This window comes from Cephus cinctus, unplaced genomic scaffold (assembly GCF_000341935.2).
Source record: "Cephus cinctus unplaced genomic scaffold, Ccin1 Ccin1_scaffold0215, whole genome shotgun sequence".
NCBI classification, from domain to species: domain Eukaryota; kingdom Metazoa; phylum Arthropoda; class Insecta; order Hymenoptera; family Cephidae; genus Cephus; species Cephus cinctus.
In genome coordinates this window covers 1,440,379-1,455,801 of record NW_014332933.1, presented here as the reverse complement: position 1 = coordinate 1,455,801, position 15,423 = coordinate 1,440,379, and the positions used below count along the sequence as shown (strand labels likewise).

Genomic DNA, 15,423 nt, shown 5'->3' with positions numbered 1-15,423 from the left:
ATTAAGAATAATTTATTCGACAACTTTATATATTTTTCATCAGAAACACGCCTCTCTTTGCTGAGAGAGCTACGTCACTGGCAAACACGAGATATATTGTATAGGTGTACAGACTCAGATAAATTTCAAATGATTTCCAACTCACCATTTATTTCCCGCAGGGAAGCCATTATTACACTTCCGGTGTTTTCCCTCCAACGAAATCACGACGCCCCTATTGACGTTATGTGAATGCGCCTTTCGCAGACGATGGCTCGAGCGTTCCGTGCGATCAGTTCGGTCCGAACAGACGAGTGTTTAGGGTTTGTTCCAGAGCTCCATTAAACGTAGCCTAATCGTTTTAATGTCAGACGTCGAGGCCCAGGATTGTAGATATAGACAGTGTGATAGACGTCGAAACTTCAGTCCTTTTGTGTTGTATCCACGTCCCTGCACCCGCCACACTGCTGTCGATCAGAAGTCGCCGGCTTCTCGTAACAACACTAAAGAACATACGAGTCTTGCCTATATTTAACTTCTATGTTTAATTCGCTTGTGAGATATCAGAATTGGATCGGCCGATATTACACAACACATCATCACACAAATCGTATGACGCAATATCAACCCTCTTTTTTTGGTTAGCCATCGTCAATAATTATTAACAGTGTATATATTGTCTGTTATTATAAATATATATATATATATATATATATGTTTGTAAGGAAAATCTCCAGGAGCTCAGCACTTTTCTCATAAAGTATAGAAAACAGTTCGATACGCTATAGACGAGTGTATATATTGTCTGTTATTATAACTATGTTTAATTCGCTTGTGAGATATCAGAATTGGATCGGCCGATATTACACAACACATCATCACACAAATCGTATGACGCAATATCAACCCTCTTTTTTTGGTTAGCCATCGTCAATAATTATTAACAGTGTATATATTGTCTGTTATTATAAATATATATATATATATATATATGTTTGTAAGGAAAATCTCCAGGAGCTCAGCACTTTTCTCATAAAGTATAGAAAACAGTTCGATACGCTATAGACGAAACGTTGTTAAGATGAGAAAATAATGGGATATTAACAACAGTGTTTCCATAAATTCACGTAAAACAGAAAGCTGCTTACATTTTTTTAAACGTATCGCACGATTCTCAAATTTCCCATCGTACAATATATATAATTTGTTTTATTGCCACTGAACGGTCAAGAGCGTTTTTATTTTCACTTTTTATATTTCACACGCATTTCCTACACACCTTACTGTTCCATTTGGTGAACGGGTAAATAATGGCGGAAGAATAGCGCGTTTACTGAACATATCGATTAGTTCTGCTTTACCGGTTACAATTCGTACTTGATTCAAGTGCGAACCTATTGGTAATATGAGAATCGTGAAGTATCACAAGAATTACTGTTTACCAAATAGAATAGCTACATTCCGGCTATTATTATCAACGTCGGTAAGTAATCTTATCGATGGACTGTATAATGTTTCCCCTATTGGATAATACTGCAAGTAAATACATTTAGAAAACCTGTTACTGTTGGCTTAAAACTGAAGGCAAGCAGGAAATTCGTGAATAAATACTAAAAGGAAACCAGTTCTTACACCAAGTCTCTAGAAATGTCTAAGAAATAACAGTCATAATTTTACTGCGTTGAATACATTATACCATATTTATTTTTTTCTTTTAACCCTTAAACGATGATGTGGCGTCTGAGAGACAACGTAGGGAATGCAATTGCTTATTTTTCAGACGCCGTATGACCGGTTAAGGGTTAACAAGAAACTATTCAAAATGTGACGCAGTTCGCAAAGGTGAGTTTGGGTTGTGATGAACGATCACTGTGAGCAATGATCCAAATGTAATGTTACGCACGTTTGTTCTTGGTTGACGTAATATCAGTTTCTGCCAAATTATAGTTTTATCACCAGATGGGCAATAATTTAATACGTATCTCTACTTCATGGCACGAACACTATATTTGAAGAAATTATGTTGGATCGACCAAGGTCATTTGAATACTGATTATCAACCAGCAATCAGTCATACTACTCATGAATATGAATTATAATAATTATTAAAACTAAGTGTTATAATATTGAAGCTACTAGTGTGAAACGAAATAAATATCTATATAACCTATAAGTGAAATTAATTTTTATTATGCATTGAGTCATCCCTGTTAAGACCCATGTAAATTGATCGAGAACGAACCGCACGGGGTGGCATAAAAACGGTTAACAAGTATCGTTACAATTAAAGCTCAAAGCTAAAATAAAGTTCAAGAGACACGAGTGTGTGACGTATTTAATTCGTTTGAAGCTTACGTGATAGTCTTACGGATATGGTCTGTAAGGAATGTTGTAATGAAACCGAACGATGAGACACAATTACGGCATCAAGTAACACGACTCTGTTATAAAACTATGATACCGATGAAATGTGCTTGGAGAAACATTACCTACTTATATCACGAAATCATATGAGCAAAAGATGGAATTTATTATTTGTACATTCTTTCGTAAATATCTTGCAATCCGATTAGATTACTTACGTGTTTTCAAATCGCGATAAAAAATATATCGTATATAATCGTTCCGCAGTGAAGTATAAATATATAAAAATAACGTAATTATGCATTCGCTCTATTATTGCATAATATATAATTTAGGAGGACGCGACGCTTCCCCAAAACATGCTGCACGATTTGGCGTCACTATTACAGAATGTAAGCGTCGATGAGGTAAAATTGCAAATGTAGTACGTAAGTGTGCTTACGGTTACTTTCCACACATATACACCGGCAGCAGGGATGGGCCCTAAAATTCACTGAATACACCGGACTTGGCCAAAACCATTGCACTTTTAACACACGCGGCTGAAACGCGACTGAATACTCCTTGGGTTGATCTTCTTGAGGGCCCGTTGTACCCCCACTCTCACTACCTGTTGCATATTATAGAAGTGGGGATTTGCGCATAAGGATACACACGTACGGCACTACGTGATGAACTTGCTTAACGTAAAGCAATTCTAATTTTAGAAAATCTGAAAAAACCATATATACGCGAATATAAATATTTGTTTCATACAAAAAACGAATTAATATTCATTACTTCGCAGGGCTCCAACTGTCGATGAATAGTTCTCGAGATCGTTCAACTATTTTGCACTGCTATTGGGTGGCCTGAAAATAAGTTTGGCAATTATTGAAACAAGTGAAAATTTTTCATCATATTCAAATGCCAATATGATACCGATAAAATAAGATACGTAATGTTTTTTTTAAGTCGTAATTAGTGAAGTTGTTTGTATTCGTATGTTATTAGTACATTCGTTATCCCACGCTAGAAATGTCTGCTTTCGTGATTATTACACTTAGTCGGTACACAGCAAACGCGTCATCGTGTTTTAGAATGTTAAATTAGAATGCTCTCCTTCACAGTTGTATGCAGCACGCATTTACACAATATAAATTCAAATGCTTGTCTCGAGCTTATAGTTGCCCATGAGAAATGTTACAAGGCAATTCATTTTCCTGTGCAAGTCAATAAGTCATTTAAAAAATATTAGTTGTACATAAAGTAAGCGTAGTACGGTATTTAATATCAAAGGTATGTAATGTTTTTGGTGACGATCCAGCAATAACATATCAATCGCTCAATTAACAAGTCGCTTTTACAATTGACATTGATAGTTTTATAATTGTCATGGTGGAATACTATAGTATTTCACTTATAGTATCACGATGTAAAATTGTCAGGGGTCATATATGTCCGTGGGAGCTACAGGCAAAGTTCCCGGGAAGAATATGACTAGCCGGCATTTTAACGCATGCCTGTTGTCACGTAGAATGCGTATGGCCTGCAGAGGATTGGGAATTTATGCTGTGAGTACTATCTACAAATGAATACGAATGGTTTAATAAATTATAATTATTAATCATTTACCGTGTCTAATGATTATTAGTTGAGTTGAAAATCAAGAGAAATTGTATACAGTAAATGCATTGATTAGATGCACAGGAGTGGCCTCGATATAACCTTAAACGGTGTTGTGTACTTACCTCAAAATTTGTTGGCACGCATTACTGACATCGCAACGCTCTGCACTTAACATAAATTCTCATACTCATTTTTAGCATATATATCATCCATTAGGGTCAATGCCGAATTTTCAAATTTATCGAATCGTCGCGTCTTACAAGAACTCGGATCATTTTTTTAAATGCATTATTTTTATTACGCATGCTCAACCTTTAATGATATAAAGGAGGGAAGTTTCCTCTTGATATCTGATTTGAATTCAATTCAAATATGATTCTCGTAATAAATTATTAAGTTATAGTTATATTTCTTTCCTAATGTGAGAGGGACTTTAATAACATCTAAGCACGCTTGACCCTGAATTTATCGGTAGCAGCATTATCATTTTTTTTATGAACCTGACAATCCTGCGACCGTGAGAATTATCCATAAGAAGTGATTTTTTATTGTATATACATATACCACTAGTTATTGACCACACAACGTTCAATGAAATACCGACATGCGAAGGTTGCAGACGTTAGGTCGACAATTACAAGATCGTATATTGTCATAAAACCCCGCCAGAAGAAATTTCATGTTCCGGTTAGATTCAATTACTGGATAAAAAGTATTTATGGCAAATAAATAGTCATGGATCTATGATGCATCGATTATATATTATTTATGGCCATGTAATTATAAATATTCACTTACAAGTCAATTGAAATTGATATTATATACATATTAATACTTAAGGCTATATTACATGTTATATCATCTGCCATGCAATGCATGTTGATGCATTGATGTTTAATAATAGTTGATGTTTAATTGACCCTTTAAGCTATAAAATAACTAAAACGTTTCACATACGACAATAAAAATTAAGATCATTGATTGCCTAGAATTAAATATCGTGTAAATTCCTTAGATCGTAAGAGGTGCAATATAGCTAACTTAGAAGTAGTATTGGCAGTGTATCGTATTTATAACGTACTTAGACTATTCGATATGATTCGGTACATGTGTTATAAAGTTTGATCAGTTGTACAGGCCACTGTATACGATAAGTTACAATGAATTAATATTACGTTACAAGAAAGTCGTTACATAAATGGCATAACTAATTCGTTATATTATATCGTATATAATATGCAAAGTAAGTGGGAAGTAATTATGTCAAATTGAATATATAAATATAAAGACTGTGCTTTCTTAATTTTTAATCTAAATCTTTTTTTACCGGAAGCAAACGGCACCCACCTCTACCCAGAATCTCTGATCCGGTTTTCCAATGTCACGCAGAGCAATATCGAGAATAGGAAGTCTTATGGTTTTGTCAGTATCATAAGAAATTATAGTTTTACCCCATTCATTCTGGTGCATCTGTTAAAATAATGTAATTCATTTAATTAATATTCAGGCTTGTATATTATAGATTGTTAAGGAATTGCTGAAACTTACCCTGCATTCGTCGAGAATCATTTCATATCTGAGTCGCTGATTTCCTCTGGGTGTCAATTCAACATCGTTCCAGGCTGAAAGCTTCATACCGCGTCTATATGTTCTACGTGCAGAATCGAAATAGCCTATTGAGTTTTTACAGTGATAAGTTATATTTTGCTCTGCGTGCGTGGAGAGTAGTTGCAGGAAACTGATTTGATTGTTATCCGCTTTGTATGTTATCTGTAAGTAAACGAAATTGAATAAAATTCAGTAAACGCTTATAGAAAAAGGTTGTGTATCTTATTGAAAAATTATCAGAATTTACCTTCATGCCTCCTTCGATTTCCCCAAGCCATACTTCCTGTTCATGACCGATGTAATTGATTTCTGGTGAGCGGGCAGGTTTTGGTAAGACGCAGGTCGCTCGTTTCTCGGCATCGCAGTGAACCAAAATCGCGTCCTTGATGTCTCCTTCGTTTGGATCGATCCAGTATTCACCTAAGAAGTTAAAAAATAATTAAGTAATGTTGCTTTTCATTTTATAATGAAATTCATGAATTTTCGGAATCTTACCAGATGGTTTGTTAGGATGGGCGACGAAGAGATCTCTACAAGATTTAGCTGGGGATATTTTCTGACCATCGGGTTTAACCAGTTTTTGGAAAGACGCCTTTAATTGTTCGTAAGCTTTCAAGATGAGTTCTCTGCGCTCCTCTTCAGAAATATCCTTGCCGAAGAGTCTGGCGGGTTCGTCGCCACTTAATGGATCAGGACCCTTACTTTGACCTTGTCCGGCACCTGTATAAAAAATGTTTGTTGTCTTGAAGTTATGTTGGACAGCTGGGCTTAATATAAAAAAATTAAAGATGATTAATTTACATACTTAAAAGTGCAGCCAGGGACGCAGCATCGTATTCCAATCCAAGCTCTCCTGGAGGTCCTGGTGGACCAGGTGGTCCCGGGGGACCTGGTTGTCCATGACGTCCTTCTTCACCAGGCGGTCCTCTGGGTCCAGTATTTCCGGTAAGACCCAGAGGCCCTGGACTTCCGTCTCTACCAGGATTTCCTCGCATACCAGGCTCTCCATCCTTTCCAGGTAATCCAGGCATTCCAGTCATGCCCTTTTCTCCAGGGGGACCAGCCACTCCAGGTAATCCTTGTAAACCAATAAGACCGCGATGTCCTTTCGCACCGTTTGGTCCTGTTTCTCCACGATCGCCTTTGACTCCTTCCGGTCCCACTGGTCCTGGTTTTCCTCTAGGTCCTTGCTGACCTTCCACACCCTGTGGTCCTGCTTCACCTCTTGCTCCTCTTTCGCCTGCTGGTCCTTGTGGGCCGCTGAGTCCCGGTGGACCCTATTGAAAAGATTCCTAGATATTTATGAAATTATATTATAGTATAATATGAAAATAACTTACAGGTAAGCCAGGTGGTCCGCTTGATCCTGGAGGACCAGCCATACCAGGAGGTCCTTTGTCTCCAGCTCTTCCTGCTATTCCAGGTGGTCCAGGCTTTCCAGCTGGACCTTCCGCTCCGGTTTCTCCTGAAGGTCCAGGTGGCCCTGGGGGTCCTAACATACCCGGATGCCCTGGTGGTCCTTCTGATCCTGGTTTACCGGGTAATCCGGTTTCTCCCTGAAAAATAGAGAATATATGGAATTAAAAAAGAGAAGGAACGTGTACATAAAATATGTAAAGTCTACTAACTGCTGCGCCTCTCATTCCTCTAGCACCAACAGGTCCTGATGGTCCAGGTAGTCCTGGCAGACCGCGATCGCCCACTGACCCCTGAGGTCCTTGTGGCCCGACTGGACCTGGAGGACCTTCCGAACCACTTTCGCCTTTCATTCCATCAGCGCCTGGAGGTCCTGGATTACCAACTGGGCCCGGATTTCCAGGTCGACCGAAATCTCCTGGATTTCCTTTAATACCCGGTAATCCTGAAGGACCAGGAGGCCCTTGTGGTCCCGTCGCTCCCTACATAATTATTTAAAAAATTATTCAGATTTATCATAGATAGATGATGATTCCAAATAGAAGAATTAATTAAATAAAATTACAGCAGCTCCAGTTAATCCAGGTAATCCGGGAGCACCCATTAATCCAGAATCGCCTCTAGGTCCTGGTTCTCCTCGAATACCCTTTGCTCCAGTTAATCCTGTCACGCCAGGAGGTCCTGCTTCACCTGGACTGCCTGCTCACAATATTGTATAGGTATTAGAAATTATAAATCCTATTTTGATATGTAATTTCTATAAGTCGGTCGGACTTTCTTTAAACCTTCAACGGTCACCTGGGGTCTCAGTGACCTCAACGTAATGTGTGATCCTTGTGGAAACTCTACTGAAGTGTGACCGTTAAGAATTAAACTAGTAAAAAATTGTATATACCCGATGGCCCTGGATTTCCTTGATCTCCTTTCAATCCAGGGTATCCTCGATCACCCTTTAATCCTGGCATTCCCGAAAGTCCTGGTGGTCCTGGGAAACCCAATAAGCCCTGAGGACCTTGAGGACCTCTCTCTCCTGGATTTCCCGGCGCTCCAGATTCTCCAGGTGCTCCTGGAGGACCTGTGTCTCCTCGTTCTGCTGGTTCGCCAGGTGGTCCAGGGGGTCCCATTTGACCCTGAGGACCACGTTCACCAATTCGCCCTGAAATAGAAATGATTGCTTTATATATATCCATCCTTAATACATCGAAATTGCAAACTAGGAAATGTTTCTAAATCAAATCAAACCTGGTGGTCCTTCAGGTCCAATAGGACCAAATGATCCTCGTTCTCCTTTTTGTCCAGATTCTCCAGGTAATCCTCTGAGTCCTGGCAAGCCAAGTAATCCGGATGGTCCAGAATGTCCTTTTTCTCCTTTAGGTCCTGGTTGACCCTGAAATATTCAAAAATATAATTAGAATGGCTGCCTTTTTCGATATGATTGTTTGTATAATGGGTACATAAATTAGCTTACCGGTAAACCATCTGCTCCTTGAATTCCAGGTTCTCCTCGCGGACCTGTGGATCCTGGTGACCCTACAGGACCTCTGTCTCCTGGGAAGCCACGCTCTCCTCTGCTTCCTACTGCTCCGGGTACTCCCGCAGGGCCTTGCAGACCTACTTCTCCATCTTTTCCTGGTAGGCCTGGGTTACCAGTAGCACCAGGAAGACCCTAAAGAAACATAATTATTAACAGTTATTATTTAGGAATTATTTCACGAAGTAGAAAATGACTCGTCGTTACCTGAAAACCTCTAGCTCCAGCTGGTCCTGGAGGACCCCTATCGCCATCAGCACCTGCTGGTCCTGGTGGACCTTGAAGGCCGGGGGGACCATCTTTACCAGAATCACCGCGTGGTCCCGGGGATCCTGGAGTTCCTGGTTCGCCATCTTTGCCAGGCTCACCCTGAACGAAATAGAATTAATACAAAACAATTCTGTAGTAACATCGTATAGTATAATACAAATTTTGATAATAATTACAGAATATCCTTTATCTCCTGGAAGACCTATTGGTCCTGGCAATCCTTGTAATCCCGGCGGTCCTTGATCACCAGGCTTTCCGTCAGCACCTTGAATTCCACGTTCCCCAGGGTTTCCAGGTTTTCCAGGTGCTCCTGGACGTCCCATTAAACCGCGAGAACCCTAAAGTATTATGATTAATAATATCTTTACTGTACAATTTATTAATTGTTTAATAATTACAGATTTTTTACCTGTAGTCCAGGAAGTCCAGGCCTGCCAGGATCTCCTGTCCCACCTTTAGGTCCAGTAGCTCCGACTGGACCACGATCTCCAAATTGTCCTATTTTAGCAATAATTATAAGACTTGAGTTATGTAAAGGATTATTACACCACGAGAACAACAAATATTACCTTTGGGACCCATGGGGCCGTCTGGTCCTGGAAGACCTCTTGGTCCTGGCATACCACGTTCACCAGCTGGGCCGGATGCTCCGATTGGACCACGCATGCCTCTTTTTCCCCTTTTTCCTTCATTTCCGGGAGGACCAGGAAGACCACGTGGTCCTGGTGTTCCGACGTCACCTTTCGAACCGCTTTCGCCTTTAAACCCTCTTTCACCGGGAAGTCCCTAAGAAAATTAATATTAATACTTGTTACATAGCAACACGTCACAAGAAACTTTGTTATAGCTTACAGGCATTCCTTTGCTGCCAGGCATACCCGGATTGCCAGCTAGACCAGGTTGCCCTCGAGCTCCTGGGAATCCAGGGGATCCAACCATACCAGGTGATCCCGGGCTTCCTTTATCTCCAGGAATTCCGTCTTTACCTTGAGGCCCTTGAGGACCCGATTCTCCAGGTTGTCCAGGACGGCCAGACTCACCTCTAGGCCCTTGCAAACCCTGACTACCCTTAGGTCCTTGAGCACCTTGATCACCTTTCACGCCAGGACTTCCCGGGAAACCAGGTGAACCAGATTTTCCTATTGTTCCCTAAAGTCATTAATAAATTTCAGAAAACGATATAATAAACTTGAACGTAGAGCAATTCATTTAATTGGTATTTAATTTACTTACTGGCTGTCCAGGGGGTCCAGATATTCCATCCATACCTCTCATCCCGGGAGGGCCTGGTGGGCCTTCCCGACCTCTTTCACCACGAGGACCAGCAGGACCCTAAATATAAAATTGATATTACGCGATGCTAATTCCACACATCATACTATAATATTTATCTATATAAAATTACCATTAGACCCATAGGACCCATTTGTCCTGGCCCCCCAGCTGATCCTTTTTCTCCTGAAGCTCCTTGCTCGCCCTTTGCACCATCTAATCCAGGAAAACCTCGATGACCTTTGACGCCTGGAAGTCCTGGCATTCCTGGTAGACCACGAGAACCTACAGGTCCCGGTGATCCAGGAGGTCCTGTTTCACCATCTTCTCCCGCATCACCCTAAAATTTAAGAAACATATATTTTTTAATAAGTAAAACTAGTAAAATGATATTTCAACAAACACTTACATCCTTTCCAGGAAGTCCAGGTAAACCACGAGGTCCTGGTTGGCCGGAAGGTCCTGGTGATCCAGGTTCTCCTGGTTCTCCTCTTATTCCTTGAAATCCTTGGGGTCCAGGCCCACCAGGAGGACCTACGATTCATCATACGTTATTATGCAACTCTGAAAATCCTGTAAATAATGAAACATACCTGGAGGACCACGAGGACCAACCGGACCTACTTGAGCTTGCAAATATGAAAATGCATCAGGACCGCCATATAAAGGAGCTGATTCACCTGTAGGTCCCTTATCTTGACTAGCTCGAGACAATGCCAATTGTTGATAATACAGAGATACCTATTAATAACATATTACTATAAGAAATTTAAATTACACAACTGTTTAAAAAAGATTTTAGCATTTTTATAATACTTACATCTGGTACAGTTCCCGGCGGTCCTGGAGGACCAGGGATTCCAGGTGTCCCAGGCTGTCCTGGAAATCCAGAATCTCCAGGGCGCCCAGAATCTCCTGGACGTCCAGTTTCGCCCTAAACAAAAAAAAAATCAATCTAAATTCAAAGCAAACATAATTACAATGAATTCCCATATTCAACATACACGTGGTCCAGTTACAGCAATGGTGTTCACTTGTTTACTTTCGCCAGGAATTATTTCAGTTGGTTGCTAAAATTACAATGAAATCAATATTAAAATACATTTTTAATTACATTAAATCTTTACAATACTCACAGACTCACTCGGTTCTTCCGGTTGAGGTTGAAGTTCGTCAGGTTCTAAAATTTACAAAAATAAAAACAATAATGCTGTACATCAACCCACGACTGAGGAATCTGAACTTGCATATAGGGTGACTCCGCCAGTAAAAGAACAGGCCCCAGTAAATGAATGCGTTTACATAAATTATATCTGCATATGGTGATTTTAACTTGAATTTTTATTAACTAGAGACGTTTCTTAAGGTGATCATTTACTAGTGGATGTATTCAACGCATCTTCCTCTAGAGAATTAATCAATAATTAATGTCCTACAAATTTTTTTTTCCATACCTGCACAAACAGGACAACATTGACCCAAAGGAACGTATTGTTGTGTTTCGCACGATAACTCGGCGCAAATAACGTCATCACAATTGCCGCCTGTAACGACATTTAATGTTCATGCTCAGATCCAGCGAGTAAATATCAATACCATAGTAAGAACGACATGTACAGAAGCGAGTGTATTCTAAATTAGAATGTATGGAATGCCAGAGAAGACAGGCAAAAGAAATGCCATTATATCAGCAGGAATGATGTCATAAATGTCATAATAACATAAGTGTGCACATATAAGAAAGAATTTTTCTACATGTGTAAGGGACAAAGTTTTTATGCGTAATTTAATTAAACAACGTTACAAGAAAAATTAGTGAATACAAATCTGTAATATAACCTGTACGACAAGGTGTCAATTGCGAGCAGTCAGCTTTTCCTTGTATACAACGACACGTAGTACAATCATCCGGTTTCCATTCCTCATCAGCTTTGTGAATGACACCGTCGAATTCACAGTCAAGTTCATCACCTATTTTAATAGATGATAGCTCTATTGAATTCTGTATCAACATATTTTTGAGCAACAAACATTTTCTCCTTCGTTTGGTTTCAAGATTTTCTTATGGTCTAGCATTTATCTGTGTGGGCTAATAAAGATAGTGGAGCAAAAAGGAAGTAAGAGATGCTGATGACCCATCGCAAAGAAAGGGAAGAAGATATATTTCTCAAGTGATAACATAATTCATTGCAACCTGCCAATAGCATGAAAAATAAACATCGATTCCGGCAATGTGTATACTAATCAAAATTAATATATCTTTAAAGGGTCTGTGTATCAGTGCATATAAAGAATTTGTATAACCCTAAATTTTCTTACCACTGCAACGACTATTAACTTGATATACAAATTAAGGGACAATCTGCTCTGGGTATGTACTATAAATGAAATTAATTATGTTTTAAATAAATAAATGAAGTTTCTATCTACAAACGTAATAATTCTAGTTTTAAATTTTCATTAGAGGTTGTACCTGTTTCCGGTGCTTTTGTGGTTGGTGGCAGGACTGGTGCTGCAGTAACTTCCGGTGTTGGTGGTGGAGTAGTAACTTTGACAGGAATCTTAGGTAAAACTAAAATAAATAAATAGGATTGAGAATTGATATATGGATAATTAAAGAAAAAATATCAAATTATGAAAACGGCCTATTACCTAAACTATCATTTTCAAGTGATGGTGAAATTGACGCTGGTGCCTGGTTCGTTGTTGTTTCTAGAAAAAAAATGTTAAGCGGAAATGATAATTAGCTTGTGTAAGCATAGGTTCAATAAACAATAGTAAAAATACTAATTGTGTGTTATCAATTAGAATAATTGATTAATTGTCGACGCACTGCCATCTGTAACTGCTGGCCTATAAGACTTCCGGTATTAATCACGATTTGAATTAATATATTAATTCGTTCTGACGGACGGTAAATGCGCAATTCTTTGTAAGCGGAAGTCGCAGATATTTCTAATAGGAATGTCTTTTTTTTGGACTCTTCTGCGTGTTGTAGATCGATTTACTCTTTTTAAAACAAAATTATCAGGCGGCTGATAAAGCTATACAAGTATAGAGAGTCCGCCAAGTCTTTAAAAAATATTATGTCGTTTTTGGCGCCTTTAGGATGATCCGTTGAAAAATAATCATAATAGTAAGGCGAAAGTATGGGTTAAACAGGCAGACAAAGATTTAGTTATTGTCTAATATATCAAAAAAATTCAAAATTTCATTTTTATTCAGTGTTATTCACCAAACCACCTTCATGGCCCTCAATTATTTATCGTAGAAAAATAGTAGAAAACAACGTAAAACTATAATTACTCAAAATCGTCAATAACTATAAAGATAATATATCTAAATAGACGGCACGTGTACGTATGCCCGAAAAAAAGATTTTCTAAATATTTTGCATGATTAATTTACTAAAAAAATGAGTGTTACCATTGTAAAGGATCTTTTGACAATTTTATTAGAATGACGAATTCGCAAAGATTTGGGATAAGTATGAATTGCGGAAAAATTGAACAAAGGACATTAGGGCCGAAGTGATTAGATTTCGTGACCTCCTGACATCCAACCTCTCGATAAGAAGACGGCTCAGTCCAACTAGCTAAAGGAAACCACAGAAGTGATTTAACAATTTTTTGATACGACAAATATATTTTTACACCATCTCGTTAATAAACGTGCTTAAAAATAGCGCGCGTATCTCCAAACCCGAATAAGATAATTTAAGAGATTCTTCACGGATGATAGGAGATTGGTTCTATTGAGGCGAGCATCTATTTCGTAGCACGAAACTTATTAAAGGATCAATTGAAATAGCCTTTTCTCATATAAATAAACATATTCGTGTCACCCAGATGTTTTTAATTCAGTAAAGTAATCACGATGCCATAAATTCAAATTAGTGATACAAAAAGTCAGGAACTTTTTTATTTTCATTTTTACCCTTCCTCTCGGATCTTCGGTTGAAAAATTTTTTTACCTTTATAGCATAATTATATAAATTCATGGAGAATTGTTTTTTTACTCACCTGTTTTATTTTCATCATAGTCCTCATAGTTATAGTAATCGTCATAGCCATAATCACCATTAGCTGGTTCCTGGGCCTGAACTGGTCTGGGTCTTTGTTTATGGGTTTTTGCAGCATCCACCTGCTGTACCAAAAGCAGGGTCGCGAGGAACCCCGCGATCAGCAGGATGCCGCGTCCTCTCATTGAAAGTATTATTGCCAAAGAATACCGGTTTCTAATCGTGCTTCCGCGGTCCCTAGAGCCAACCCGCCTCTGGCTGAGGCTGAGGGCAACTAGAGTTCTGACAACCGGCGTATCATCTATTTAGCAGATGCTGTAACTCTGGAGGAGGTCATCATCCTCCACATAAGCACACGCAACTCCCACCCTTTCGCTCCTTCCTCGATGACATCTTCTGTGACTTTTGTCCCCTCGTTCTCTTCGTCTTAGTCTTTATGTTCGTTACATGTATTCCCAGCTGTAATGATTTTCTATTTTATAAATCTACCTGGCTCAATTTTTAATCACTATTGAAAAGTTTTAAATTTCTAGGTATACAGAAAAATTTACAAAATCATACAATATCTTTAACAATACGCAATTACGTTCTGCATAAGACGTGAGTGTGACTCTTATGTCCAAGGTTGTTTTAATTTTGTTCTTCATATTAAATCTCGGTACATCTTCAATTAAAATACGCCTTGTTTCTGTTCAATAAGCTTATAAGCACACAATGATCGTTTTGGCCGCATTCTGCAGCCGTGTCTTACATAGGAAACGTTAACCGTAATAAACTACATTGACCTATTCGATCTTGCTCGTGCCTAAATAGCTATAAATCAGAGTTGCCACTACTTCTAATAAACATATAGCAAGAGTCCTGAGTTTAAAATTAAGATTGGCTAACGTTGACTATGTACCAATTATGAAGTAGTAAACTGTGTCGATTCTAATAATTTTACATTATCAACTCAGATGGTATTGCTTCTCACATTGACAACATTCAAGTAGTCTCAGCTCCCTACTATTTACTGATTTGACGAAAGGCCAAAGTGCCTTAGTACTTTGCTGAATAGTCATTTTGTGGCGCACAACCTAAATACTTTCTTGAAATCTCAGTATCGTGCGCGCGCCCTTATTACGTTTCCAACACGTAACTATGAGTCATTTTATCTCGTTTATCGTCATTACACAACCGAGATGAATGTGTCAGATGTTCGCTGATGGAATCAGCAGATCCGAAAGAGGACATTCCGCCAGTACAAGAAAAAAAAAAAAATGAAGATAGTGTCATTCATATGTTTTTCTTGAAGGTGCAGCAACGGCACATTGACCACGAGGTTCATGACAATTTCACATTAGACTTTTCAATT

At 38.8% G+C, this 15,423-nt stretch overlaps 1 protein-coding gene across 5 annotated transcripts; it reads right to left on the bottom strand.

The window, feature by feature from the left end:
- Nucleotides 1–179: 179 nt before the first annotated feature.
- On the bottom strand, nt 180–15,348 carry LOC107265235 (fibril-forming collagen alpha chain). Of its 5 annotated transcripts, XM_025082564.1 has the most exons (32): nt 14,071–15,348; nt 12,701–12,760; nt 12,522–12,620; nt 11,888–12,019; nt 11,503–11,592; nt 11,185–11,228; nt 11,053–11,118; nt 10,869–10,982; nt 10,642–10,789; nt 10,458–10,582; nt 10,182–10,388; nt 10,010–10,108; nt 9,629–9,925; nt 9,346–9,562; nt 9,186–9,274; nt 8,953–9,114; nt 8,714–8,875; nt 8,444–8,641; nt 8,218–8,362; nt 7,871–8,131; nt 7,541–7,674; nt 7,188–7,457; nt 6,900–7,115; nt 6,365–6,836; nt 6,055–6,279; nt 5,807–5,979; nt 5,500–5,721; nt 4,074–5,421; nt 3,340–3,907; nt 3,124–3,194; nt 2,786–3,055; nt 422–482 (listed from the first exon to the last, which is right to left on the bottom strand). In XM_025082564.1, exons 1-28 carry the CDS (start codon nt 14,252–14,254, stop codon nt 5,275–5,277), a joined length of 4,758 nt encoding a protein of 1,585 aa, XP_024938332.1. In that variant the 5' UTR covers nt 14,255–15,348; the 3' UTR covers nt 422–482; nt 2,786–3,055; nt 3,124–3,194; nt 3,340–3,907; nt 4,074–5,274. The 5 variants fall into 5 exon arrangements, with proteins under 5 accessions (XP_015589969.1, XP_024938334.1, XP_024938332.1 ...); XM_025082565.1 differs by lacking the exon at nt 3,340–3,907; XM_025082563.1 differs by lacking the exon at nt 3,340–3,907 and having other exon boundaries at nt 2,786–3,194.
- Nucleotides 15,349–15,423: the final 75 nt, after the last annotated feature.